Source organism: Telopea speciosissima, chromosome 10, assembly GCF_018873765.1.
Source record: "Telopea speciosissima isolate NSW1024214 ecotype Mountain lineage chromosome 10, Tspe_v1, whole genome shotgun sequence".
NCBI classification, from domain to species: domain Eukaryota; kingdom Viridiplantae; phylum Streptophyta; class Magnoliopsida; order Proteales; family Proteaceae; genus Telopea; species Telopea speciosissima.
The window spans coordinates 47,561,113-47,588,138 of NC_057925.1; the positions used below are offsets into that span (position 1 = coordinate 47,561,113).

General features: G+C 38.4%; 2 protein-coding genes across 2 annotated transcripts; both read right to left on the bottom strand.

Annotated features, from left to right (window-relative positions):
- Positions 1–4,314: 4,314 nt before the first annotated feature.
- On the bottom strand, positions 4,315–8,774 carry LOC122642284 (chloroplastic import inner membrane translocase subunit TIM22-2-like). Its single transcript, XM_043835724.1, has 5 exons — positions 8,568–8,774; positions 5,455–5,519; positions 5,263–5,335; positions 5,126–5,179; positions 4,315–4,571 (listed from the first exon to the last, which is right to left on the bottom strand). Exons 1-5 carry the CDS (start codon positions 8,764–8,766, stop codon positions 4,330–4,332), a joined length of 633 nt encoding a protein of 210 aa, XP_043691659.1. The 5' UTR covers positions 8,767–8,774; the 3' UTR covers positions 4,315–4,329.
- A 998-nt stretch (positions 8,775–9,772) lies between these two features.
- LOC122644090 (kinesin-like protein KIN-12F) lies at positions 9,773–21,307 on the bottom strand. The gene is made up of 16 exons (XM_043837692.1): positions 20,882–21,307; positions 20,610–20,747; positions 20,411–20,494; positions 20,168–20,293; positions 20,005–20,064; positions 19,865–19,918; positions 19,666–19,758; positions 19,367–19,462; positions 19,012–19,160; positions 13,612–13,761; positions 13,177–13,306; positions 12,058–13,083; positions 11,860–11,958; positions 11,626–11,775; positions 10,456–11,184; positions 9,773–10,350 (listed from the first exon to the last, which is right to left on the bottom strand). The coding sequence occupies exons 1-16, from the start codon at positions 21,185–21,187 to the stop codon at positions 10,090–10,092; spliced, it is 3,651 nt and encodes a 1,216-aa protein (XP_043693627.1). The 5' UTR covers positions 21,188–21,307; the 3' UTR covers positions 9,773–10,089.
- Between the last annotated feature and the right edge of the window lie 5,719 nt (positions 21,308–27,026).

Genomic DNA, 27,026 nt, shown 5'->3' on the forward strand with positions numbered 1-27,026 from the left:
TGTGTCCTACTAGGTCTAATATATTCACTAACTCAGTGTTTTGTTTTATCGGTATTTTGAATCTGGGGGATTGTTGGATTTTTAATTGTTTTAAAATTAAAGATTCAAAATACGATTTTGTTGGAGGGTGGAGTGCTTTCCTAATAGACACCTAAATAGCCAATAGGTGCCTATTGGAAGACTTGTTTGAGTGGCTAACAAACAAGCCTTATGGGAAAAGACATGAGTTCGGACATATCTCTTGGAGACATCCCTTATTGGTGTCTCTTCCTCTCCTATATAAAGAGAGGGGGTCTTGCTCATTCTCCAACAATTGCTTTTGAAATTAATTTTAGAAGCATTTTTAGTTTTTTTTCCACTGTAATCGATTAGTGTCGATGAGTTAGTGAATATAGCCTTTGGACACCCTTTGTAATCACATTTGGAACTGCAACCTATGTGATTAGAGAGTTGTTTCATCTTGGAGGTATAGATGCATGGTCAACCCAGATTGCAGAATTGGGGCATCTAAAAACCTTAAGGAGAGCATCGTTTGATGCGACTCAACTCTACCATTTATTGTTCGGATTACACAAGAGGACGTGTATTGTTGACTCGGTGCGATACTATTTGTCATACCAATCAGATAAGTCTTGTATTTATTATTTATTTATTGTTTCTAGTCTTATACTTGCTGCCCATGATATTTTAATCTTACACAAATGGGAACCGCACGAGAGGAGTGGGTCATGGGTCGCGGTTGATGGTCACAGCGGCAACATCCAGCAGTTGTTGCCGTCTCCGGCAGCAACATCCTTGCAAAAATCCCTCGCGGTTCTCTTCAGAGTGGGAGGAGTAGAGAAAGAGAAGGAAGTGATGTTGGCGAAATTGCCGTTTCACGAGATCTGGGTTGGAGCAGATATGTGTAGCCGGAGAGAGGGATGGAAGAGAGCTCCGCTGGTTTCTACTTGCGCTCACAACGGCTAGCTTTCCATTCTCCGGCGCATTCCTTTGAGAATGGGAGAGAGAGACGAAGCACACTCTATCGTGAAAGAGGAGAGAGAAAAATTAAAATGAAAAGTAACAAAAAAAAAGTGAAAATATAATTTTAAATTTGAAAATGATTTTTCACTTTTTAAATTTGAACCATTGTATCTATCTTAACACGTGTCAAACATTTAAGAGTGTAATGGAGCAAAATGGAGCGTGTCAATCCAGTAGCAGATAAAAATCCTTTATCGGCTGAATTCTCTCAAAGAGCTTAGATTCCAAGAGTGCCACTCACTCAAGAAGCTACCAAGTACAATGGGGGGAATCAAATGTTTGCGTAGCATTATCCTGGAAAGAAACCAAATTTCAAAATTACCTGATGATATTTCAATGCTCTTGAATTTAGAGGAGCTGGAAATGGATGATTGCAATGAGTTGGAATACCTCCCAGAGCTTCCCTCAAACTTAGTTGTACTTTGTTGTGAACATTGCATTTCATTGGTACGACTATCGGATTTGTCTAGGCTGAAAATTTTGACGACATTAAAGCTTATGGGTTGCTATAAGCTGGAGGAGATTCGAGGCCTTGAGGGAACTGAATCTTTAGTAGAATTGAATGCGCAAGGATGCCATACCTTAACATATGCTCCAAAGAAGATACATGGCCAGGTCCTTTCACTCTCATTGTCTTATTGTTTCTCTTACCTACTCTAATTGGAACGAACGTTTAGAAACTGCCAATTAGTTTATTATTAGTTTGTTGACTGATGATGGCTCCTTTCCTCTGATGTGCAGGGATCACTTTTATGGTCACCCGGGGAAATTCATAGTCCTTGATTGTTAATGATGGGAACAATTATAAGGGGTTGATTCTGTGCATAGTTTTGGAATTTCCTTCCGACTTCATTGATTATTTGTAATTGGAACAAGGTCTGCTACTAACCTTCGATGTTGATATTTTTGCTTCTATCCGCCATCATAAAGATAAAACAATCAGTTGTCGCCATACGCTCATAATTGAGGACGTTGATATTACTACTAATCGACATATAATCTACATTTACCATTTCAAAGGCTTTGATTGGTTTGGAATTTCGTTACATGGAAAAGTTGGTCTTGCAGATTTGTATGTTTTTGAATCTGAGTTTTATCAGTCTCCTTGTAGAAGTTACAATCCGGTAAGAGACTATTCTATAGTCAAATCGTGGGAGGTTTTGTTCTTGGAGAACAGGGAACCTGATGATGATGATGATGATGATCAGCAAAATCCCAATTATGATCAACATTCGATTGCCATGATGATAGCAGAACTCTTCAATTGGTCATATCACAGCAACAATAATGGTGTTGTTCCTTCTCTTAACCGGAGATTTACATGTTTGCCACGAGGGGAGGTTGAAGGATCAAATTCTGCTCCTAAAGAAGAGGAGGAAGACAAAGCATTGATGAGGGTTAGTAAATACAAGTCATCATCATGTGTAGTAGGAGAGGAGAGGAATTGTTTAAGATTCGACTCTGTTTCTGTAGTGGGGAATGACAAAGAGATGCTGAGGTCTAGCAAGAGAGCTCGTCTACATTACAACAATGATGAGACATCAGATCCTTCTGACATTTAACAATGTATATTACCATTTTTTTTTTTTTACCTGTAAGCAGATTACCAATTCTGATGGTGGGAACAGTATCACATTCTCTTCTATTGCTGATACTTCCAGGAGAGCTCCTTATTCTCCCAATAGAAAATGAGGTGGGGGAAATTTAAGGCAGAAAACTTCTTAGCTTTTCATAGCCCAGACAATTTAATGAAGAGAGTAGAGAGTGAACTGAAGCAGTATGCTAAGACAGAAAAATACATGTTCTGCTCTGCATAATAATCTGACAAAGTCTGTGCTTAAAGAAAGCAGGTCAGATGGCCAATGAAACATTAACTAAATCATAGACTGCAAAAGGGAATAAAAAGAATAGTAGAGGAAGAAGAAGAAGATGAGAGGGATACAAAGGGAGATGGGTATTAGAAAACAGAAAAAAATTTAGGTGGGGATATGATGATGCTCATGTAGGAGTGCTTCAAGAAAACCCTACAACTCTCCATAAGAGGTCAGAAGTCAACAAAGACTTTTCTTTACTGCTTTAATAAATTTAGTTTTAAGAATCTTGAATGAAGTAAAGTGAGTTAGTTTGGGAGATGACATGACTTCCATCTGCAAATTTCCAAACCAATTTGCATTATCATACACGCAAAGTTTATTATAAGACTGAAGAAACAAAGGCCTTTAACAGAACACAATCTGCTAGATTGATGAAACCCTGTTACAAAGAATATAAACACTCTCCCCCCAATAAAATCTGGAATTTGATCAATATTATAGATCCTTTTCTCTGCTTTAAGTATCCTAAACATACTGTTAATTTTGACTATTTTATTTAGCAAATCCTTGACTTACTTCTTTGAGATACAGTAAAAGATCTATATAGATCACCTAGAATGTATCAGTCTAATGGAAACCTGGATCACAACTAGGAGAATTAGGTATTTACTTTCACATTAAACCATATATATGATCTATCATCCTCATCCTTTCACTTTCATGATTTCATATGATCAGTTAAAATACACATATATATAAAAAACCAAAACAAATGAAGAACCTGTCATTCCATTCTGGCTTAATGGTGCTATCATCCAATTGGGTAAATTTAAAACTTAAATATCTGTAAATACAGTTAAACTACCAGGATGAATCGGATGTTGAATCAACCAATTTCCATCAACCAGAGCAGATCATAGGGATAAGAACCTTATATGATTTAATTTTTTCCAACTTTAAAATGGGTTTCAGGCATATGTATGGATACATTGCAGGCTTCTTGTTGCATAGTCGTGTACATCGAACCTTAAAAATATAATAGAAGTTGTCAAGTCCATGGATTGAAGTGTTAGTTGTTATCGCCAGAGATCGATATTCAATATACCATGTCTCCTTTCATATTTTTTGACCTTTTTTATTTCTTTATTTGTAAATTTCTATGGGTTGGTCTTTATAAACAATACCCAATGTTGGAGTTGTCCCTAATTGGTGACAAATCACAATTAAAGAAAAGGCCTATTTCATTATTCAGCTTACAAGTTACAATAATGTTCCACATTCCCCCTCTCAATAAAAAAAAGGCAGTGCTTTAAAACATAGATGGGCAGAGTGCCACCGAGTCTTCAAACTGTCGGGATCAGACCTGCCCTCAGTCGCTACAATGTATTAGGATAAACTCCTTCAACCTTCCATTCCAACTGATGAAGGTGTAGATGGCACAACCACTTCAGAAAAGTCAAGAGAGATGTTCATCAAGGTACACCTGAGATTTCTAGCAGGTGGATGGGTATGAACCCTTCTTGGGTTGTTTTAAGGACTGCCAAAATGAAAAGAAGCCTTTTCTTAGATCATTGGGCAGCGGGAGCGTAAAGGGAGGAAGAACATTGTGTGTGTAGCTACTCTTGCTCAGTGAGAGTGGATGTGCCAGTGCTGGCTGCTGCTTATTCAGACCTTCAATAATAAAAGAGAAGGCTCCAAACGTAAGGCAACTCTGAAGAAGAGCCTGTGGTGCACCTGCATAAAAAACAGTTAATAAGCCAAAGAGAAGGCACCAAATAGAAAACCATCCAACATCATAAGTCACATTTTCAACTCCAGACATAAATCCTAGTTTGTTGATTTGTGCACATCTACAAGATTAAGCTAAGCACAAACAAAGAACGATGGATGCATGCATATATCCGCAGATGAAAGTTGTAGCTAAGAAATTTCTGTGATTAGACATTGAGACACACACACCGACCATGTTAAGGAAATTATGCCACACTAAAGCTTGTTGAGATTCTTGAGGTATTTCAGTCTTGCTATTTATTTTAGTTTTCTCTTTTTAAGGCTGCGCAAGGTACAGGGGTATTTCTGTCCCCCTGTATATTTTTGTTTTATATATATATATAGGGACCTGCGGCTAGAGACAATTTCTAGCCGCAGGCAGCCTCCCACTATTTGGGCTGTCTCTCCTCTCTTCTTCTCTCCTTTCCCTTTGCCTTGGTTTGGTTGCAGGATTATGGTTTTATAACAAGACTGATATGTTCAATATACACAATTTCATAGACTGAGCTTGCAAATACCTGGAAAACTTAAAGCAAGGCCTGTGCAACATCCAGCTACACCCGCATTGATGACTACATATCAGAGCAATGAGAATTCATTAGAGCGGAGAAACCATGCAAGTAGTCTTAACAATTCCATGTCTGCAATCCCATACCATCATCTTTTCCACGTAGCCTCTTCAAGAAACAGACAACCAGACTATGGACTCCAGATAAAACTGCAAATGTCTGATGGGTGCAACAAAAGATAAGTATTCTTAAGTCGAAAGTTCAGAGTTTGAATAGTAACAGAAGAACCCAAAAACCATTCAAAATTTAAAAATTAACAATAGTTCTCGCTCCACTACCTTGGCAGAAGATCCTGCCTCCACAAAAGATCCTTTAAAACCTTTCTTTTTTACTAATCCTGAACCTGAAATATGTCCTAATGCACATTTGTGAGTGAACTAAAATATCAACAATAAGAAAAAGATGAAAACAAGACAGTGGTTTGTAGGCCTTACTCAGGTAACAGAGAGATCATACTTCATTCCCAAAACGGCCTACTTAAAAAAAATTATACCCGTACCTTTTCTTTAAAAAATTACAAAAAAAATGCATGTAACAACAATTTCGGAATGAATTTTAGTTGTAAAAGATTATGACCCTGTTTTCACTTTGTGATAATAGCTTCCTTAAGACTGCAAGTCTTGATATAAAAAAGCTGCCAATTGTCCATAAAGATCTCCTTACATAGAGAGAGATCCAAGCTAAGCACAAATATTGCCTTCACTTTGCCTCATTTTAGTAGCTGTTAGGAACGTCCCGACTAATTAATCCAAAACACAATCCGCATATCCAAATATTCCTCCTATAAGGAAATATAATGTGCGTATATGAATTGAATACTATAGATAACCCCATCGAGGGGACGCTAAGGAGGTCAGCACATCTAATAACACCTTCAGATGACAAAGAGGCAACCATATACCTTCATCACTTGGCTGTGAAATTACAAAAGCCTAGGTATTGAATCAAAGGTGGTTGTCTACCAAAAATTACTAGGCCCAGGATTTGCCCCTCCCAGACCCTGCAGTAGCGGAAGCTCTTTTAGGCCCAGGATTTACACCGCTTCAAGCATCACTGAGCAGTAGACAGAGTATGCAGACTATTGCCTCAACCTCCTGTTTTGGGAACACAATCAAAATTGTGGTTATCCAATTTTCAGGTGAAAGTAGGTTGTGAAACTAAATCCATGACACCAACAGTCACACAACAGTGAAAACCCACACACTCACACAGGACCTATAGAGATGTACCGCAAGTTTCAGGAAGGCTTTATGCTCCACTGCTATTTAAAAAAAAAGGTGTACCCAGTGCATGAGGCTCCCACCACTGCAGGGTCTGGGTAGGGTCATAATGTATGCAGCCTTACCCCTGCTTTCGCAGAGAGGCTGTTTCCAGGCTCGAACCCGTGACCACTTGGTCACAATGGAGCAACCTTACCTTAACACTTCAAAACGGATAATATGCTGCTTTCATCTGGACTATGGCAGGAATGATGTTATGTGCAACTGAAGTTGATTGAGTAGTGTGCATAGAGAGAGACCTTACAACACTAAAATCTCGGGCCAAATTACTCTTCCTTCCCTTACCTATTTTAAAAGCAAGAAAACGAAGAATAATTGAAGAATTATAAGGAACAGAACACAGTGGTTTCTTCAAGGGAAAGCTTTCTCCTTTTGCACAAGGCAATTGATTGAAATTAATTCTCTGAGGATTACCTCTGCACCAAACAGTTTATAGAGACCTCTCACAACTAACTCCTACTACAATTCAAACTCACCTGTACTCTTAATAATTTGGAAAAACTGGGTTTGATACCCCTCACCGTCCCAGTTTGTCGAAGCTTAGTCAGATCACCAAAGAAATCTTGGAATCGGGATGGACCATACCTCTCAAAGAGTTCCTATTGAAAGACTTGCCAAGTAATTGGCTCATTTTCATGTTCTTCCTTCAAGGGCTGGTACCACAGTTGGACATCACCCACCAAGTTCCAAGACGCCAAGGGGATCCACTCCTTTTCAGACATTTGATGATAATCAAAGAACTGACTAGCCCAACAGATCCAACTAGTTGGATCTTCTTCTCCATCAAACCTAGGAAAGTCCATCTCTGCCACCTTTGGTCGGCACGTACCGGCGGTGGAATCATTAGTGAGACCACCAGTGACTCGGCCTCCATTTTCCGGTGGTTGATTTCCTAAATTTTCACCGCATTCACGGCTGCCAAAGACATTGTCAAGTTTGGTGTTGACAGTAGCAAACATCTGCTGCATGGATTCCACCATTTCTTTGAACTTCCATTTTTACATTTCAGCAGGATTTCCGATCTCAGTCTCCGACCAATATAAGCGTGGGTCAGCCATGCCTCGCTCTGATACCAAGCTGTTAAGTGCAACTGAAGCTGATCGAGTAGTGCTCACAGAGGGAGACCTAAAAACACTAAAGTCTCAGGCCAAATTCCTCTTCCTTCCCTTACCTATTTTGAAACCTAGAAAATGAAGAACAATTGAAGAATTATAAGGAACAGAACAAAGTGGTCTCTTCGAGGGAAACCTTCCTCCTTTCGCACAAGGCAATTGATTGAAATTAATTCTTTGAGGATACCTCTATACCAAACAGTTTATAGACTCCTCTCACAACTAACTCCTCCTATATAATTCAAACTTACCTGCACTCTTAATAACTAGGACACTGAATTACCCCTAAAGACTCAGGGTTATCGCCCGTGAGAAAGACTACCGCAACTCATTACCAACTAACTACCACAACCCATAACCAAATAAGTTACTTCCACGATTGCTGCCTATGACCTGGTCAGCCATGGATTTAAAAAAAACCGAAAGGAAATAGTTAAAGACACAGAACAAATGATTTGTTCATCACACAACAATATCTCTGACGAATAGATATTCCACATAGTCCTGACGCTAACTTGTCAAGAGAAGAATATAACTCCTGACGCTCAAAATCGTCAAACAGAAACTATCATTTTCTAACTTCTGAGATAAAGTTAAAATACAACTGAGAATGGTAATCCTTGATGAATTTTTTTTTGAAAGTCTCTAACATTAGTTTCGTCTAAAATATAAATGAAAGTAGAATACCCTATCTCAGTTCCAGCGCACGTATGAAACACCCAAAACTCACTAACATATAGAATGTAAAACAAATAAACTCAAGAAACAAATTTCCATTTTCCACATTGAAAATTTTATGAGAGCGAACAGCATAACAATTCCGATTATCAACGGATTAACCCTAAGATTTCATTTAGACATTCTGTAGCAATTGCGAAGGCAAGTACAAAAGAACAGTTTCCACAACAGTATAACCAACATTGGATTTCATAACCAAACGAAGATTAAACCCATGAAGATAGAACCATTCTAAACGAAAGTATTTGAAAAGGAACTAACCGTAGCCAAAGATTGAACCCATGAAAGCACCAGCGGCCGAATCACCGGCGAATCTAAAAAGGCAAACGAGTGGGGTCCCAGATAGATTCAGACCATCCGAAGGTTTAGGGTTTTCTTTGTTCTCAGTTTCAGTCTCTGTCTCAGGATTCGAAGGTGCCACCATCGCCATTTCTTTCTCTCTGTTGTCTCCTTCACGCATGTACCGAAAACTCAGGTTGCCAAAGCTGTCGAACGGCTTCTCGAGAAGGTTTTCTCTTTTTATGTAGAAATGAGGTAATGATCGTACGTAGAGTATGGATAATATGGTTATGGGAGCGTGAGGTATATACACTAAGGTTCTGTTTGGTATGAATTCTGATTTTGGATCTAGGACGTATTCTAAAGATGCGAAATAGAGAAAAAATTGAGTCTCAAAATACGTTCTAAACTCAGAATCTATTTCAAGAATGCGTATCAAATACAACGAAAGCCTTCCCCAAAAAAAAAGTGGGCTCACTCAAGCAAGTGTATCAGTTTTTAGAGTTTTATCCCCGTTTGCACCAACTTGTTTTCACTATGTATGTATGTATGGATATATATGTTGCTACTTTTTTTTTGTGGCAGTATGTACAGGGTTGTAAGTATCGACCAATATGTATCGATATTGCTAGAGACTGAAAAAAAATTTGCTACGACACTTGTAGTAGGAATGTTCCTACTACAAAGCTAGCAGCCAAGGAAATAGAATAATTCACTTCCCCTTTGGGTTCACAAATACCCTCCTAGGTTTTAGTATTTTATAAAATATTCTTAAGATCCCATTTCCTTGGCTGCCAGCCTTGTAGGTATAACTGTAGCAGCAAAATTTCGTCCCTAGAGACCAATAGTGACGCAGATTGATTGTATCAACCAAAAGTATATTTTTTTAATTTAACAATAGCTTTCTGATCTCGTATCGATCCCATACAGTCGATCCGTATTGCTATCGCATCGATATCAGCATTGACTGACCTGATACTTGATATTGTATTTTATAACCTTGAGTACGTATGTTACTAAACCCAGGTGGGTTATTAGAATTTAGATATTAATAGTGTATGGGCACACTCATGTATGCTCAAAACCTGGGTGGAATTGATTTTTCTTGAATACATGATTTTGGGGGGTAGGATTGGCGACAAAACAGAATCAGTTCAATCATTCGATTCTGATTCCTCAAACCATCATGACATGAATGAACAAATATTATACATATGGTGGAAGCCAACAATTCAGTGGATTCACCTGATCATCATAAAATCTAAAACTTCTTATCACTGAACATACACATTCAGAGAGAGCTAGTATACATCATCTGTAATCCTTATTCAGAGTCTGAAACAATTCTAAGAAATGCAAATACCACCACACTGATGGCTGAACCAACCAAGTCATATATGCCTGGAGACCCAAGTAGGGTCCCTGCCATTGCATGATGTTCCAGTCCTTTTCCTACCCATTGAAGTGCTTGTTATGCTCGCCCTTCCAGTCACACCACCAAACTTTACAGTAGTTCTCTGTGGTCTTGATATATTGATCCAAATTCAGCTCTCCATGCTTGATCATCATTTGGAAGTGCTGCTGTGAAGCTGTTGTCTGTTATGTCAGAATCCTGATGGTATAGTGGCCGTAGGGCAGATTCTGGCAACCGGCTCTCTCCAAGATACTGTTTCATTGTCACCATCTCCATCTTGTGCTTTCTCTTCAGTTTCTCCATTTGCTTCTTCAACTTCTCGATCTCTTGTTGAGCTATTGTGCAGTTCTCCTGCACCAATGAAAAAGCCATGTTTCACACTTGTTAGTTCAAAACCTCAGTAAAATTTAATCAAGAAATGGGATTTCATAAAAGTAAGTTATATATCCAACTTACTTCTGCAACTGATGCAGCTTCCTCTGCCTCTTTCAGCCTCACAAGGAGTTCCCCGGCCGCATGAACCGCTTCTGCAGTGTCTTTAAGTTGAATTCTAAGACTTCTGTTCTCTTTCTTCAAGTGTTCCCTTTCTCTTTCTCTCTCTACTCTCAAGGTTGATAGCTCTGCAGCAAGGGATTTGACAAAACGGGATCCATTACACTTGCGTCCTGCCTTTGCAGCTGCCTTTTTCACCTCAGCAATCCCTTCCATGATCTTCCTGTGTTTATCAAATAAGTCATTATACTTCTCTTGCAGCTCTACATAGTGTTCAATAATCCTAGCATGGCCAAGGACGGCCCTGTTTATTGCATCATCCAACTCCAATGTGCATTTCTTCTCCAGTCTCAACTCTGCCTCCACCTTCTCTGCATGTTGACGGTTTAATTCAAGGTTGATTCTCAATTCATCACTAAAGCAAATCCACTCACTTTCCATCTCTGTCCACCTTAGTCTTTCCTTCTCAATTTCTTCCTCACTCTTATCACGGGTATCTACACTTCTTCTCATATGTATGGATCCTGACAATGAATGATAGCTCATCTGTTTCTCAATGGACTCATTTGAAGTAGCTGCATCCATATAAGACTGCAACTTGCTCTGCAAAATTTGAATTTCCTTCAGAAGCACTTCCCTCTCACTTGTGTCAAAGGTTGTATTTCTGTACTCAGGATCCAACACTTCCTGGAGGTGCAAATATCAGCAATTACAACTTACGAATCCAGGACTATTGAAATATATCTAAGGCACTCACCTATCTTTTAAATTGGCAAGATGGGCAACAAATTAAAAATATTTGTGGGGGCTCGCATCCAAAATTTTATGTTTCCTTATTGTGACCATCGAACCTACTTGTATCTTTTGGAATATTGGACCACACTTTTCAACTTCACAATACTTCCTCCCAACACCGCCCCCCCCCCCCGGGCAGGAAAGAAACAAAAAATAAAACTGTACAATATTATGTTATCAATCCAATTGCATCAGTCCTCCATTAGTTGTTACTATCCCACTGCGTTAGTATTATCTTACAAAAGCTTCTATGGACATTCCTTGCACAGATATAATATGTATTGCTGCACTACCAGGTATCCTGTTTCTCAGAAGAAAGAAAATGCTGAAGAGTCTTACCTTGCTTTTATCTTCTAATGATGAGTTCGCAGTTCTGAGTTCCTCAATTGGTAAATCTCCATTTGCCAAAGCTTTAATCTGACAAGTTTTAATCTCCTGACTTTGTTGTGGAATGGAATTGTTATCTCTCTCCTGTCTGTATTGCTCAACCTGCATAATTTTTCACTATCACGAAATATGCAAAACCTGATGTATGAATGAAACCGCAGGTTGTGGTGGATGAGAGTTTCTCACCAGGTAATTTAGCTGCTCAATTTTAGCTGTTTGTTCTGCACAAAGACTTACAAGATCCTTCTCTCTTGTTTTGGCTTCTTCCAAAAGCTTTTCAGCATCCTGACAAAGTTCAAAAGCGTCAACACCTGCATAATAATCCCCCCCCATCCCCAAGTCTCTCTCTCTCTCTCTCTCTCTCTCCAATGTGAAGTTAGTTACCTTAGGCACTTGGACTGTCAACCTCTCAGGAGGCCCAGTAATACACAGGTTGAAGCTATCCTGGACTTGACTAGATCCACTAAATCCCATTCTTTTACAGCAAGATGTACACAGCAAAGAAGAATTATTTTGTGCTTCTGGTTTTTGCAATTCTGGTAATGTTTGGACACCAGCATCAGCTTTTTCTACTGCTGGAAATGGCTTCGGTGACAAATGTTCAAAGGACAAGGCAACTGAAGATTTATTTGATGTTGAATTTCTCTGATGATAGTCAATAATCTGCAATCCCCTGTGAAGGCTAGCAGCCAAGGACTCTGTGGGGCCTGCGAATATTTTGCTTGACCGCAAAGAGGAGTGATTATGATCACTTACTTTAAGTGACTGTCTTAGGACCTCTGGGTTGAACGTAGAATTCTCTGGGCCACGATTCTGACCGGTTAAAAGTTTTGATGAGGCGGGTATGCTTTTCTTTAAGGTGCCTGCAATTTTTGGTGACTCAGAAAAGGCTGGGCCTTCGAGGACTGGAGACCATTGGCATGGTCTGATTGATAGGCTGCTTCTGATTGCAGAGTCAGTGGTACTAGCAGTGTCCGGGCAAGCAAGAAAGTTCTCCATATTCCCATCATTTTCATGAGAAGGTAGTTCAATCTTAGACTTTCTCAAATGGGTTTCATCAATTTTTCTTTCTTCTGGCAATCTGTGCATATCAAGTTCAGTGGAAACATCAGGCTCAAAACTTTCCTCCAAGGAAGATGACTGGATGCCATCTTTGTCGTCAGGTAGCTCTTTTGAGTTGTTACTGCAGGAACTATGCACATTGTCCAGCTGGTCTCTAAGTTCTCTCACATCCTTCTCATCAACATTTATATCTTCCTCAATATCATTATCTATGGGGAGTAAGACCAAAGAACGATTGAGACTTAACCTGAGCTGGTGCAAGCTATCACGTGCATTTCTTCCTTTAAAATATCCATTCTTTGTCCCAACTGAGCAGTATACGTCTGACTTTGTTTTTATAAGTTCTTCCTGTAACAAGGTACACAGCTTAGTATATAATTTCATGTTGAACACTAAACCCTAATTGATAATTTACACGTGTCAATCCCGTGAAGACAATACCTTCAATTGACGTATCTGATCACTCAAATCATTAACATCATCCTCCGTTATTTCATTTATCACTGGGATATTTTGAATTGCTTTTGCTCGCTGTCCAAACCTTAATGTGCTCAGGGTTTCAACCCTGTATCTGTTTCAGCAAGGATGACCATTTCAAGCAAATTAATGAAAGGAGGAAAAGGAAAAAACCAAGCTTCACCCTAGCACAAACAATAATCCCCCCCCCCATCCCACACAACACACACACACGCACAAAAAAAAAACAGTACCATACTGGGGACCTTGTTTGTAAACTGCCCTTAATTCATCAAATTGACTGAAAAATACTGCTCCCTCCCTCCCCCCACCCTAACAACCACCAAAAAGGGGGAGGGGGGGGGAATAAAAGAAAAAGAAAATAAAAAATCTATGGTCTATTCTGAGTCTCTGACTAACCTGTCATCTGGAGAAATGGTACATATGACTGTGAGTTTGGCATTGCCACCAAGTGATTCCCTTAGTAAGTGTGTTAAACAGGAATTTCCATATGGGATATTTTCAGATTTTCTTGACTGATCACCTTCTGCAAGAATATTCACCAAGTTCCTGCACTAGGAAAAAAACCAATCAGTCCCATCTACATTGCGGTTAAAACAAAAATATGTACTAGCCACTCATAACGGAAACAAATAAAGAACTAAAACACAAGCTCCATTTTTTACTCTCAAGTTACAAGTGCAGTTTGCAAAATTATATCAATAAAGATTTAACATAATGGAAGGATGGGTGTCAGTAATAGGTCTAAACCATGACATTATAATCAAAATATCATATCGCATTTATATCATAAACATTCTCATAATTATTAATCCACCAACATCAGTTATACTGCATATGCCAAGGACATTTCCAGGCAAAAATCTCCCAAAGCATCAAGTCAGCAACATTATAGGACACTTTCTAGATGATCTGGATCTGGTACTGTTCTTGTCAAATTTATAATGCTCCAGATGCCTCAATTATCTAAAGAGAACTTATTCAAAAATAACTCAGCAGAACATTTTTGCAGAAACTAAAACCTATAACGATGCAGAAACAAATGGAAATAGCAAACAAGCAATCACACAACGCAAGGACTTACGTGGTTCGGCAAGATTGCCTTTGTTGGTGAGATGAGAACTACTTTATTAACAATAGAGAATAGGGATTGTTGTACACACAGTGCATGTGCTATTGTCATTTTTGTCAACACAGTGCATAGGCTGAGTCAACAGTGCAGAGTACAGAGAGGTGGAGGTAGTGTACTGATGTGGAAGGGCATCTACAGTGATGAGGCAGGGCATCACATGTGCTCAGACAAATGGCAACATGACATGACAGCACAGTCAACAGGTGCACTGATATGGCAGCACACAGTACAGTGTCAGTGTAGTGTTAGTGACAGAGCAGATGACATGGCAGCATCACAGTGACCAGCAGTGTCAATGGACAAGGTGCAGTGAGTTGGCAGTACAGGTGTGTACAGTGATTTGGAAACATTGGATGTGACTCACAGTGTATCTTAGATTACGGCAATGCCGCACAGGTGATGTGGCAGTGTACACAAGTGTCAGATAGTGACTGGGCAGGTCAGACAATGGAAACTGGACTTATGGCAGTTTGACAGAGTTATTTGAGGTATCCAGGCACATGTGGCAGCACTAGTCATTGTATTATAATGTTATTCAGTCATTGGCAGCATGTGAAGGATTAATGGGCTTTGAATGGAAAATTCATATGTCCGTGCTGATGTGTCAACTTTGGCACCAATTTGGACAGGCCAAGTGGCAGATTTGGGAAGAGCACTTAACTAGAAAGTTGTAGTGTGTCAAATCATCTTTCAAACGCAATTGGAATCGCTTCGATCCAAATTAGTATGAGGGAGTTGTACAGAATTCTACACAAATGATCGGGAATGGGGCAAACCTGAAGAGTTTGGAGATTTTTGGTGACCTCTCTCCAAGCCAATTTTTACTGCAATTACAAATGATTCCAGTAGCATGTTTATGTTGCTTTCCAAGAAAATTTGAATCATCCGATACCGAAATGGAAAGTTATGGGTTGTTCTTCAGGCAGGGCACTTATGATTCAAGATGCAGTTTCTGTACATGCATCAATTCAAGCTCTATTTTGGGATCCATGCAATCATAGTTGTCAAGGCGTCTAGGGGGATTTTTTGGGGTCTAGGCAGTTGTCGCATTAGAGATATCAAACGCCTTGACCCTTATTTATGCCAAATATCATTTAAGTAAATGTTTTTACTTAAAAAATTATTCATTAATAAAAAAATATCCCCTATTTGAATACAATAAAAATAGTTAAAAAATAAAATTCCAAAAAGATAAAAAGTTAACCCCCTTGGTTTAAGAACAAAAAAAAGTTAACCCCCTGGTTTAAGAACAAAAACTAGATTTTCCACAGTAGGTGAAATTTTCAACTTTCTGATGCTGGGTTTTTTTCTCAAATCTAAAAATTCCATAAATCTTAATATGGTTAAACGTTGCTAAAAACCAAAAGAATGGTAGAATATTCATTTGTTTTGATTTCGAAAAAATATTTTCATTCAGAGTGATTTAGATAGCATTCGCGCATACCAAATAAGGTTTGACCGGAACATAACTCCTTCAATATAAATCAGATTTAAGCAATCTGTGCATGCTCTAACTAATACAAAAAGTCTCATGAAAAAAATAAAATCATTTGACCAGCCAAACTTCTTAGAGAATAAGAACATTTCTCTAAATCGAGAGCAGTTTAATTACTTATAAATAAGATCATATTCTAAGAACAGTATAAACCAAATGTGAGACTATGTATACCATGACAATGATCAATTCTAAGAGTAGTATAAACCAACTGTATGCTTTGATTGTTTCAAACTTCCAATAGCTTGCTTCTTCAGTTCTTTTGTCTTCTAGTTCTATGTTGATTTTTGATGACTTGATGTGGCATAATATTGATTTTTGATGACGATGTGACTTAATGTTGATTTTTTATGACTTGATATGGTTTAACGTTGATTTGTGATGACTTTGATGTGGCTTAATATTAATTTTTGATGGTTTAAGGTATCTATTGTAACATACTAAATAACGTTAGAAAAGAGGGGACACTTGGGCACCTTGGTTGCCTAGGCGCTTAGGCACCCCCACCGCCTTGGGTTGCTTTGCTGCCTTGACAACTATGCATGCAATTGATTCTAGATTGATGGTGTAAACATGAAAGTTGTAGGACTTTGAGTCACCTTTCATGTCGAAAAAGAAGAAACTCAATCAGAAGATCAGACAAGAGAGTTATGATTTGATCTTCAGGCATGGCGCATATGTGTCAGGAAGGAGTCTCAACATATGAGTCATATTCAAGATCAAGTTTGAGATACTTGCACTAAACCTGAGTTGAAGGTGTCTTCATGAAAGTTGCAGCCCTTCGAGTGAGTCATAGTTTGGATGAGGATGATATGACCATTTCTGTGGAGGATACTCATTCTGTGATACTTCTGCTATGGTCGATCATCCGTTTGGGAGCTCTTATGTTTCGGTTAACACATGACATTTTCGGTTCATCTGACTTTGAATCGATTTTTTAGCATATTCTGGGTAGAATTGATGAAGGTTATTTTTGTGGAAGTTGTCGCATTTTGAGTCTTCTTTCAAATGCAACAAGAATCAACCTAATCGGAGTTATAGAAAGGGAGTTATGGCTTCTGGACTGAGGAAAGGTCAGTCTACTAGGCTTGCAATTGGTCTTAACCGGGTATGTGGACCATGCACGGGATTGGGGCTTTTGTTGAGCTTCTTAAGTGACTTTTAGGGCTCATTTTTCACATCTCTTTAACAACAAAAGGTAGAAAATCCCTAGAAGAGAAGGGAGGAGTTATTGATGGTGCATTGAATCATCTCCAAACACCATTCTTGGTTTCTTTAAAGCTCCATTGAGAACTTGAAAGGTTGGTGAGCATTGATGAAGATTTGAGAGGGTTTTAACTTGTGTATTGCATTGAATCCATCCCATCCCAACTACCCTTCCAAGGGCATTGAAGCCATTCATCATCCATTCCACGAGTTGCTTGTGATATTTTGAGCTTATGGGAATGTATGTGAGCTATAGTTGATAGTTTGAAGGTTTTTGCAAGGCTTGAAAAAGAAAGTGAAGAAAGGAAAGAAGAGTAAATTGGGAATTTCCATTGTGCAATTGGCCATTCCACCACTCAAGCTTGATTGCTTCAAGCTCTATTGAAGACAAATATTTTGTGTTATGCTTTGTTGAAAACATAGAAGGGGCTATACAAGAAGGAAGGGAAAAAGTATGAGAGTAAATAAGCTTATGCCATGTGCCATGTTGTGGAAATTGAAGGTGAGCATCCTTAGAGTTTGAATCTTGCATCAGAGTTGTCTGCGCACCGGTCGAGCACTCCAAGTTTGGGGATTACATTGAGGAAGGTAATCCATTAGTAAACCCTATCTTATGTACTTGATTTGTAGGCTAAATGCTTGTCTAAAAGGTCAATGTACATGTTGTAGTATTGAGGGTTTGTAATATTGTGCTACAATGTAAGGTATTATTATAAGCCCATTTTTGTATTGGGTATTCAGTGGGTGTTGGGTACTCTTCGGGGGTAACAACCTTACCTTTGAGTATTAAGGGTTGTAGCAGGAGAGGGTGCTCCTGAGTCATAGTTGATACTGAAACATCGTTGGGGTTTACAGTCCTCTTCAATGATTATTACTGGCCGAAGTAGGTATGTAGGATTTGGACTATGGTTGCAGTCAAAACCGAGTGTTGAGTAAATGTTGAGCCCAGTGGGGCATTACTCCTGGGATGAAGGAAACTTGTCAAACCTCGAATTTCTTGTGTTGTGAATATACATACATGTGATTATAGTGTATATGAAGTGCTTTTGCTGTAGGATGGGTGTTCACACCGAGTAGAACTTGCCACAAGAATAGTATGTCTGCCTGTGGTTGAGAGGAAAAGTGTGTCACACGACAGTGTGTTTATGATTATAATAGCATATGTGGAAGACTGGTAAACTTGGGACTGCCCCAGCCAATAAATGCCAGTAGTGCTAGTACCAACAAGTCATCTCTAGGCAGCTTTATCAATGTGGTATATGCCTAAGACAAGAAACAGTGTCAGTGCCAAGTGGTGCCTACATCAGTGGGGTAAACTGTCAATGTTTGAGGAGAGCCAAGAGGGAGTGCCAAGTGAGGGATCCATAATGGATGCATTGGAAAAGTGGTAGGAGATAAAATTGGAAAAACTTTATAGACCCTGATTCACCCCCCCCTCAGTGTCAACCTGGGAACAACAGGGTTATAGCCACTCATTCACCCTCACTCTCAATGTCAACTTGGGAACAACAGGGTTATAGCTACTCATTGTCACACTTCTCTTATTTAGAGAATCGCGTTGCTACAAATTCATAGAGAAACATATATAGGTACAATTTAATGAAAATACCCATATAACCCTAAGCCTCTTATCCTCACACCTCTCATTTTAAGAGAATTACACCGGTAAAAATTCATAGTGAAACATATATAGGTACAATTTACCAAAAATACCCATATAATCCTAAAAACTTTCCTCTCGGCCCAATTCATCAAGGGCCCAATAAAGAAGATAATACGCAGAGAGGGCCAATTCCTCCAAGCCCCAGGGTTTTTAACAGCTCTTCGGTATAAGCCCACAAACCCATGAGACAAACATAAAAGATATTGTTGCCCCAACGTATTTTAACCTTATACAAGATAATGACAGCTTGATGTGATAACTAGTGACTATTAAATATTAATGGACATGGAAATGGAGCCATACCCAAGCTGTGACAGAGACTTCTTTACATTTTTGCCTTCCTTTACATACTGTCTACCTGCATCATCAAGTTTATTTCTTTCTGATCCAGCAAGATCAATTAGGCTGATTCTACTTGTCTTTGAGCTACCGAAGCATTTTGATGAGGTACCCTGTGGCAATTTTGCATAATGTTTTTTCGTAAAAATCGTATGAAACTAGAATGGAAATGAATGGGAGGACTACAATAATTCAACAACTAGATTTCTTGTAATACTTATGACTTTGCAAACACAGCCACATGAATTCTACACAGGGCTGTCTTTGTCGATTATTGAGTGTAATACATGGCCAACAACATAGCATAACTCACACATACCTTACTCCAAGATTCGATGATGCAAGTGAATATAATATGAGATCGAGAGCTCTTGGAATTTATACTCGTTGCACCAACCTTTCTGTTCGAAAGTCCCTGCATCATATGTAAACATTGAAATTAACAATAGTGACCACGCAAAAAATTGCATAGGAATACAGTTCCAAAAAAGAAAATCTCAACAAATTAAATTTGAAGTTACAAAGCACCAAAAAAAGGGAGAAAAACTAATAGTTTTACAGATGATGCATTTGGAAGGGAACCAAAACAATGAAGGTTGAAGCATGGTTATTCCATACCTTAATCAGTATTTGTGTTACATCCTCATAGTTGGTCACATACTCCTCAGTCAAATGCTCAATATAGAAACCATTCTTGGCGTCATCTCCTATCTGATCCAAATAGAACAAACCGATTTAACCATGAAATCTTTGATCCAACAGAATTCCCAAGAATTGAAGATATTAAGAACAAAATGAACACAAAACAGAAGTACACCTCAAGGTTCCGTTGTGTTGGATCAAGTAAATCCCCGATCTGTTCATTGTATATCTGCAGCCAGAAAAATGCCATAAATAGAACCGTATGAAGCTGAAAAGCTAGTTAATTATAAGTTATATGATAGTAATAAAAAATACCTCAAGAAAAGAACAACGACATTGGTAATTCATCTGCTTATCTTGAGAATTCTCCTGCTCCTAAATGACAATCAAAAAATAAATATGAACCCGCCTTCGCAATTCTTTTTTTTTTTTTTTTTTTGGGTGAGACAATGAGAAGGGAAAAGAGGGTTGCACTAACTGTCTGAATTTCAGAGAACAGCATCTGAAAAACTCTAGGGACAATGCCCTGGTGACTAGTACAGGAATGACCTTCAACCATGGCACCTGGTGGACCCCACATGGTGTAAGTCTTTCCGCTTCCCGTCTAATGAGAAATCAAGAGAAATTGTCCAATGAAAAATCAATGATGTTAAAACCATTGAAGATGGAGAAATTTTTGGGGGTAGAAAGGACGGCAGAGGAAAAGTAAATTGGTGAGTACCTGACCGTAGGACAAAATAGAAGTGTTGAAACCTGCCAGTGAATCTTTAACTAGCTGCACACCTACTAACTTAAAAATGTCTTCCTGAGCAAAGTAAAAGAATGAACAGTTCAATTACCCTAATTTTCTTTAATTTAAACATAAAATATGAAAACAAAATTAGTACACAAACGAGAATGAAAAATGCTGAGTTCTGAACCTGGGAAGAACTTGGATCCACGACGGAACCAAAATTAAACAATCGGTCTCCCACTGATAATGAATTAGAAGAAACCCTCCGAACAGTCAGAGTTTCCTGCTTATCATGCCCAATATCTGGTTTGATCCTAACCAAAACCTAGAAAAGAGCTCACAATGAATAATTTGAAATTAAAATTCAAACATGAAGAGTGGGGTGGGGGCGGAACTTGAGTGTTTTATAATTTGAATTTTCTGTTGAACTGAAGAAAAAGGGAGAAAAATCCAGGATACCTTAACTGCCGGATCAGAAGAAACTCGTGGTGCTTCTTCTTGAACTCCAGTTTGAGAGCTCTCTTTCCGGAAATTTACCCATTTTGACAGTGATTTATTGGCAACCACAGGTGAGGCAGGGCCAGTATTGATCTGTTGGACATTGGGTTCTGGTGGTGGAGCGTTTTCTCTTCCGGATTTTGACTTGGAAAAGTTGGACTTCATCTTCTGCTTGTAAGAGGCGGATCTAGGAAAAAGGTTACGGATCGGTTGGGTTGAAATGCTTCCCAAGAATTGGTTTTCTCCATTCTCTGTGTCCCGTCTCATTGTTTCCAAATTCTGACAATGAAGCAGATCTGATTGATCGAGCAGAAGAGCAGTGAGTGGGGTGCGTTAGGGAGAGACAGAGAAACAGATATTCAAACGTGTCAAGAGAGGGAATAGGTGAGAAACGTTTATTTTGTTGTTTAAAGTTCGTGAGAGCCGTTGAGAAATGCGATGTGGCCTGTATGGATTTCCGCCTTTTCGATTCAAGGATTTGAATTTTTAGGAGAATTACGTTGAATTGACCAAATTACCCTACTTGTTGAATTCGTTGATTCTCGTTCGAGCCATTCAATTCCCTGTCGACAGTGCTCTCCAATTCAAAAAATGATACATAGGGGTGCAAGTTTGGCCGTGTCGGCCTGAGCCTGCCCTAGCTCTCCTTGAGTCTGAATAGGGTTTGGGCTGAGATACCCTGGCCTTGAGGATGGGTCAAGATTGAAAATTTTTTGCCCTAAATCAGAGCCAGGCTGAACCCGATCTAGCATTGTCTCCTTCTTCTTCCTCCTCTTCTTCAGATCCAATTAAGGTTAGTCTGGCCTGACCCTAAGGACGGATCAGGATTTTTCAGGTCCTAAGTTAGGACCAGGTTGAGCCTGACCCAGCTAAGGGGACTTAGGGTAGGGCTGGGGTTATAAAAAGCTCGGCCCAACCCGACCTTGTTGCAGCCCTAGTGATACATATATGGGAAGTTGAATCTCAAAAGAGAGTTTGGAATGCATTTGGAAGCTTAAAAAGTACATCCAAATTCAAACTTTTTTCTATATGGAAAGTTCTTAGAAAATGACTTCCTTAGCTATCAATTCTCAAAGCCTTTCTTCATATTGATGATTGATGCACTCTATGTTTTCTAACGAGACCAATTGGCACTTTTCTTGTCTTGTAGCTTTGAGAAGAGGATTTGGGCAATGGGGATCACTCGGACTTAGAACTGAAGCCCTCCCAGTCCCATGGCACAAACATTGCAAGCGAAGTCAAAGATCTTATAACCAACCCAAGGATAGCAATCACTACATACTTCTATGGCAACTGCATAACGATATGATGTTCCAGAAAGCTAAACCAGACCCCTACCGTATCCTCCAACTCATCAGCCGATGGGAATCGGATCACCAAATCTCTAATTTCCCAGATGATACCACCCCCCCCATGCATTGTTTTAATGCATGGTATCAGAACTGGTATCGGTCAACCTGGAAGTCAATACGGTGTCAGACCAGTATCGGCAAAGCAAGGTTCAGAGATGTAATTTCACACAACTCAACAAAGACACATGATTATAGGATTTGGTAGATTCGGTTCAATCAAACAATTCCCAGTCTAAAACCAAAACCAAACCAATCCCAAATGAAATTTCCCTTTTCCAAAACTAGGACAAACCAATTTTTTTTCGAGCTTTTAAATGGTCAGTTTCGGTTTCGATTCTAAATTGACACATGGGACCCACATGGTTAGGAAATGAGAGAAAATAATAAATAAATAAAATCTATGTAAAATAGCATACGGTACACTGATTGCATGAGAAACTTTTTCCCTTGCGATTTTATTGGTTGAAAAAAAGTTTTGGCTCTTGAGTATATGCACTATGCACTCATTCAATAAATTTATTTCAACAGCCCTTGCAAAATAACTTTTAGGACGACGTTTTGCAGCCCATTTAAGTGTAGAGAGTTTATCTAGACATCCATATGATCATAGCTTCGTTTAGTATGCATTATCGATCTAAAATCCATTCTAAGAATGCATACTAAACACAGCCTAAGATTGCCATATCACCTTTTCATGTAGCAAAACATGTTGTCATTTTAGAGATACTCTCTAGTATTGTTAGACCAGAAAAACTTTGGCCTAACTTAAAAATTTACAAGAACAAGAAGAATTTAAGTTATTGATGCATTTAATTACTGAGCATACTGTTAGATGAATGAAAAGATGATGTCTGAATCCAACTGGGATGTTTAACAACAACAAACTTAGTGTTATCCTAATTTAATGGGGTCGACTACATGGATCCAAACAAAACAAATGGGAGACTGAGGTCTAGAAAGAAAATGGTTAAAGAAGAGATGGGGAAAAGAGGGATGAGAAATGAGATGAGAACTGAAAATTTGAAACTAAAAATAAGGATGAAAGTAAGAGGAAAGAGGCACAGCCTTTCGACTGGGATGTTTACAGTTAAATATTTTTATGAAGAGCTCATAGCAAGTAGTGAGCAAAACTATAATATGAGAAAACAATGCACAGAGGTAGTTCCCTCTGGCATTGAAACTTTCTTGGATTTAAGCCTTGGACAAACTATTAACATGAGAAAACGCTGGCTCGCCGACATGTTCATGAAGGAGAAGATTCATCTCTTTGTTGATTATACTGAAGAGGCAATGCTGGTGCCAATTCATTTAAGAGGCAATTGATGATCATATGGTGTCATATTGAAATAATCCGAAGGGTGAGAATGATGTAAAATAATGCATTTCAGTCCAAAATACGTAATTTCCTCTAGCCCAACCTCTTAATTGGATCTTTAAGTCCTTGGATCCCTTCATATTTTTCCACCCCTGTTTCACTGTTCCCCTCCCCCAACCTTTCTCTCTTCAGAAAAAACCACTGCTTCACCAAACTAAGAAATAGTGAAAATTTCTGTATTAGCCTTCACAAGGTTTATTCATGTTTTCCAAGTAACAATGTAAACTAATTCACTGTTGCGATTACATTTGCGGATGATAATGCTTGAATCAACAAGCCACACTGCAGAAACATAATATACTTAACATTATCAGGTACTGCCTCACTTAAGATATGATTCTCATTTCATTAAAGTTGAATCTAAATGATAAAAATACCTCAAAATAGTTTACAAAAAATTGGGCAAAAATATTTACTGTTATGTATTTTTCACCTGTAAAGACCAAGATTCTAATTTGTTTTCTCTTCTGGGATGTCTGAATTACAGTAATCATGTACTTTGTTTTTTTCTTCCATCTAATTCTTTGCTTACCTTCAGCAGTGAAAAAGAAAGAGAGAGATAAAAACAAAAGAAGATCCTCCATTACCCACCTACTCCCCCCCTTTTCATTTCGGTAACTTTTGAACCTGGATTCCATTATCAGTAGATAAATACAGACCCATGATAAAAATAAGATAAGACATATGCTTTTCATGTTTTCCAAGTAACAATGTAAACTAATTCACTGTTGTGATTACATTTGTAGATGATAATGCTTGAATCAACAAGCCACACTGCAGAAACATTATAAACTTAACATTATCAGGTACTGCCTCACTTAAGATATGATTCTCATTTCATCAAAGTTGAATCTAAATGATAAAAATACCTCAAAATAGTTTACAAAAAATTGGGCAAAAATATTTACTGTTATGTATTTTTCACCTGTAAAGACCAAGATTCTAATTTGTTTTCTCTTCTAGGATGTCTGAATTACAGTAATCATGTAATTTGTTTTTTTCTTCCATCTAATTCTTTGCTTACCTTCAGCGGTGATAAAGAAAGAGAGAAAAAAACAAAAGAAGACGCTCCATTACCCACCTACTCCCCCTCCCCCTTTTCATTTCTGTAACTTTTGAACCTGGATTCCATTATCAGTAGATTAATACAGACCCATGATAAAAGTAAGATAAGACAGAAGCTTTTTGTTAAACTAGGGACCATCTCAAAAAGGCATTTTGGATCTCCATACTGTCCTTTTATCATAATTAAGTAATAACACCTAATGATTGTTTTCTCTAAGATTCCTTTTACTTTGTTGCTGGTAACAAGTATTTTAAAGCTCAGTAGTAGGACTTAAGTGAGAACCCAGAATAAGTTAGCAATGAGCACAAGCAAGAAAAGCATACAAAAGATCCTAAATAAAACTTTCAACACCTCCTGTAATGCAAAGGAGCTACACTAGACCAGGTAAAAACTTCAACACTACTTATTAACTCTCTCCCTCTCTCTCCCATGAGTTATTCCCATCAGATATCAAACTACTGTTCTTTCCAAAAAAGCAGACTTTGATGGGAAAAAAGACACCTAACTGTTTGTAGATGTTCTCTACTGTGATACTAAGGAGCAAATTACAAATTCCAAGTTTCTCTGTTTTTTTTTAACACATCCCAAAATGTTCAAAACCCCATTTCAATTGTAAATAAGTGGTCCTTTGCCAGGAGCCTCACTAATTTCTAGCAGATTCAATTTTCAGAGATATTATAGGCACATTTTGATTTCCAGCTTTTTATCTCCCTTTTCCCCCATTCCATCAGTTGGTCAAACATGCTCCAAGTACATCTTCTTAACTAACAGAGTTTCCAGTTCCTGCAGCGATATTCCATAACATCTCCACTGGAATTACATTGCAACTACCAGAAGAGTTGAGATTGCATACAGAGCTACTCAAGTCTCTATCAGATGGATTGCTGGTGCTATCAATCCAATGGGACTGGCATGGTTGGGCCATAGGCTATTGTTTTTTTCAGGCACTCAAATGGAAGCATGATTGCTTATCCAACACCAATAAATTATTACAACCCATCATTGCGGCCGAGGGACCTTAATATTCCAGTTTCATATGCAAATAAAGAAAGGACAATCTCTGATAGTGTGCCCATTGACTATAATTGGGGCTAATGTTGAATCAACAGCTAGGTAGGGGCCAAGATTGGACAAACTTGATTAATGATCAAGCTTGAGAAACCTATTCAGTTCTACAACCCATAGAGAAGCCTTTATGAGATTAAGCAGTAGATACTAAGTAATAACTCATTTATCAGAGTAGTTTGTCGTCAAGTGTGCATTTGACATGGATTTAAGTTAAAATTTCAATGTTCAAGACTTCAAGTTCCTAGCAATAGATAATTTGCGGGTAAAAAACACATAGGAGTGGACCATTCCAGAGCTTCAAAGTGAAAAGATGTAAACCAGTGATAAAAATAACTCGAATAAAGATAAAATAACATAAAATGATTTGATGAAGTTCAGGGTTTTATCAATCTTTGGTGGCCGCGAATGCACAATTAGATTTCCAATAAAGACTTTGTTACTCCTCAGCTTTGGGTTTCCACACTGGCAACTCTAATGTCACCTGTTAAATTGTCCAAATTAGGACAATATAGCAAATGAGGATAGTATTGTGCAGAGTACATCTAATTTACACTTCTAAGCACACCATGAAGAACTATCAGAATTTGGCCTTCTCTTAGGCTGATCAGTTAAGGGAAGAATTTAGAAAAATATCTACCAATCAGATGGTTAAGATCACTCCAATAAACTGGAATTGATTTAGTATATCACCTATGTGAACTCCACCGACTGCTGGTTTCCGCATCCCCATAAATTTCTCTAATGTTTAACCAGGCATGTAGCATGAATTTCCTCTAAATGTCAAATAAATTATTGCAGATGATTTTTATTGCTCTACCCAAGAATAAAGCTCATGATCAAATCCTTACCTTTTTGAAGGCTTCACTATAAGAAGCATCTTCAAATCTCTGCATAGCACATGCAGATATGAAGTTTCAATTTCAATTATCAAGAAGAGAAGTATATGTATGAAAGAAGTAAAGACTACTTAATGGAACATGAAAATCATTAATTCATAAAGTACAAACATGAATCATCACTTTGTCCACAAACATAAAAATTGGGAGGTCTTTTCGTCTAGTGAATGGCAAATAATGCATCTAGGTAAGTAGATTAAAAATCTAGCATGCACACACATGCACACACATATGCATATATCTATACAGAGAGAGAGAGAAGGTTCAAAACGACCAAGGCACCCGCCTAGGCACCCAAGGCAACCAAGGTGCGTGAACACCTAGGCACCGCCTTGACAACTATGCTCCA

Bases quoted from the DNA above. Each gene is read 5' to 3' on its own strand.
- LOC122644090 (XM_043837692.1), bottom strand. From the start codon at position 21,187: ATGAGACGGGACACAGAGAATGGAGAAAACCAATTCTTGGGAAGCATT. The intron at 13,762-19,011 runs GTATGGCTCCAT...TTCCTAGTGCAG, and splicing joins AAGTCTCTGTCACAGCTTGG to GAACTTGGTGAATATTCTTG. The intron at 11,776-11,859 runs GTGAGAAACTCT...AAAATTATGCAG, and splicing joins TTGAGCAGCTAAATTACCTG to GTTGAGCAATACAGACAGGA.
- LOC122642284 (XM_043835724.1), bottom strand. From the start codon at position 8,766: ATGCGTGAAGGAGACAACAGAGAGAAAGAAATGGCGATGGTGGCACCT. The intron at 5,336-5,454 runs GTAGTGGAGCGA...TGCACCCATCAG, and splicing joins AGGCAGGATCTTCTGCCAAG to ACATTTGCAGTTTTATCTGG. The intron at 5,180-5,262 runs GTATGGGATTGC...TCTGATATGTAG, and splicing joins GCTACGTGGAAAAGATGATG to TCATCAATGCGGGTGTAGCT.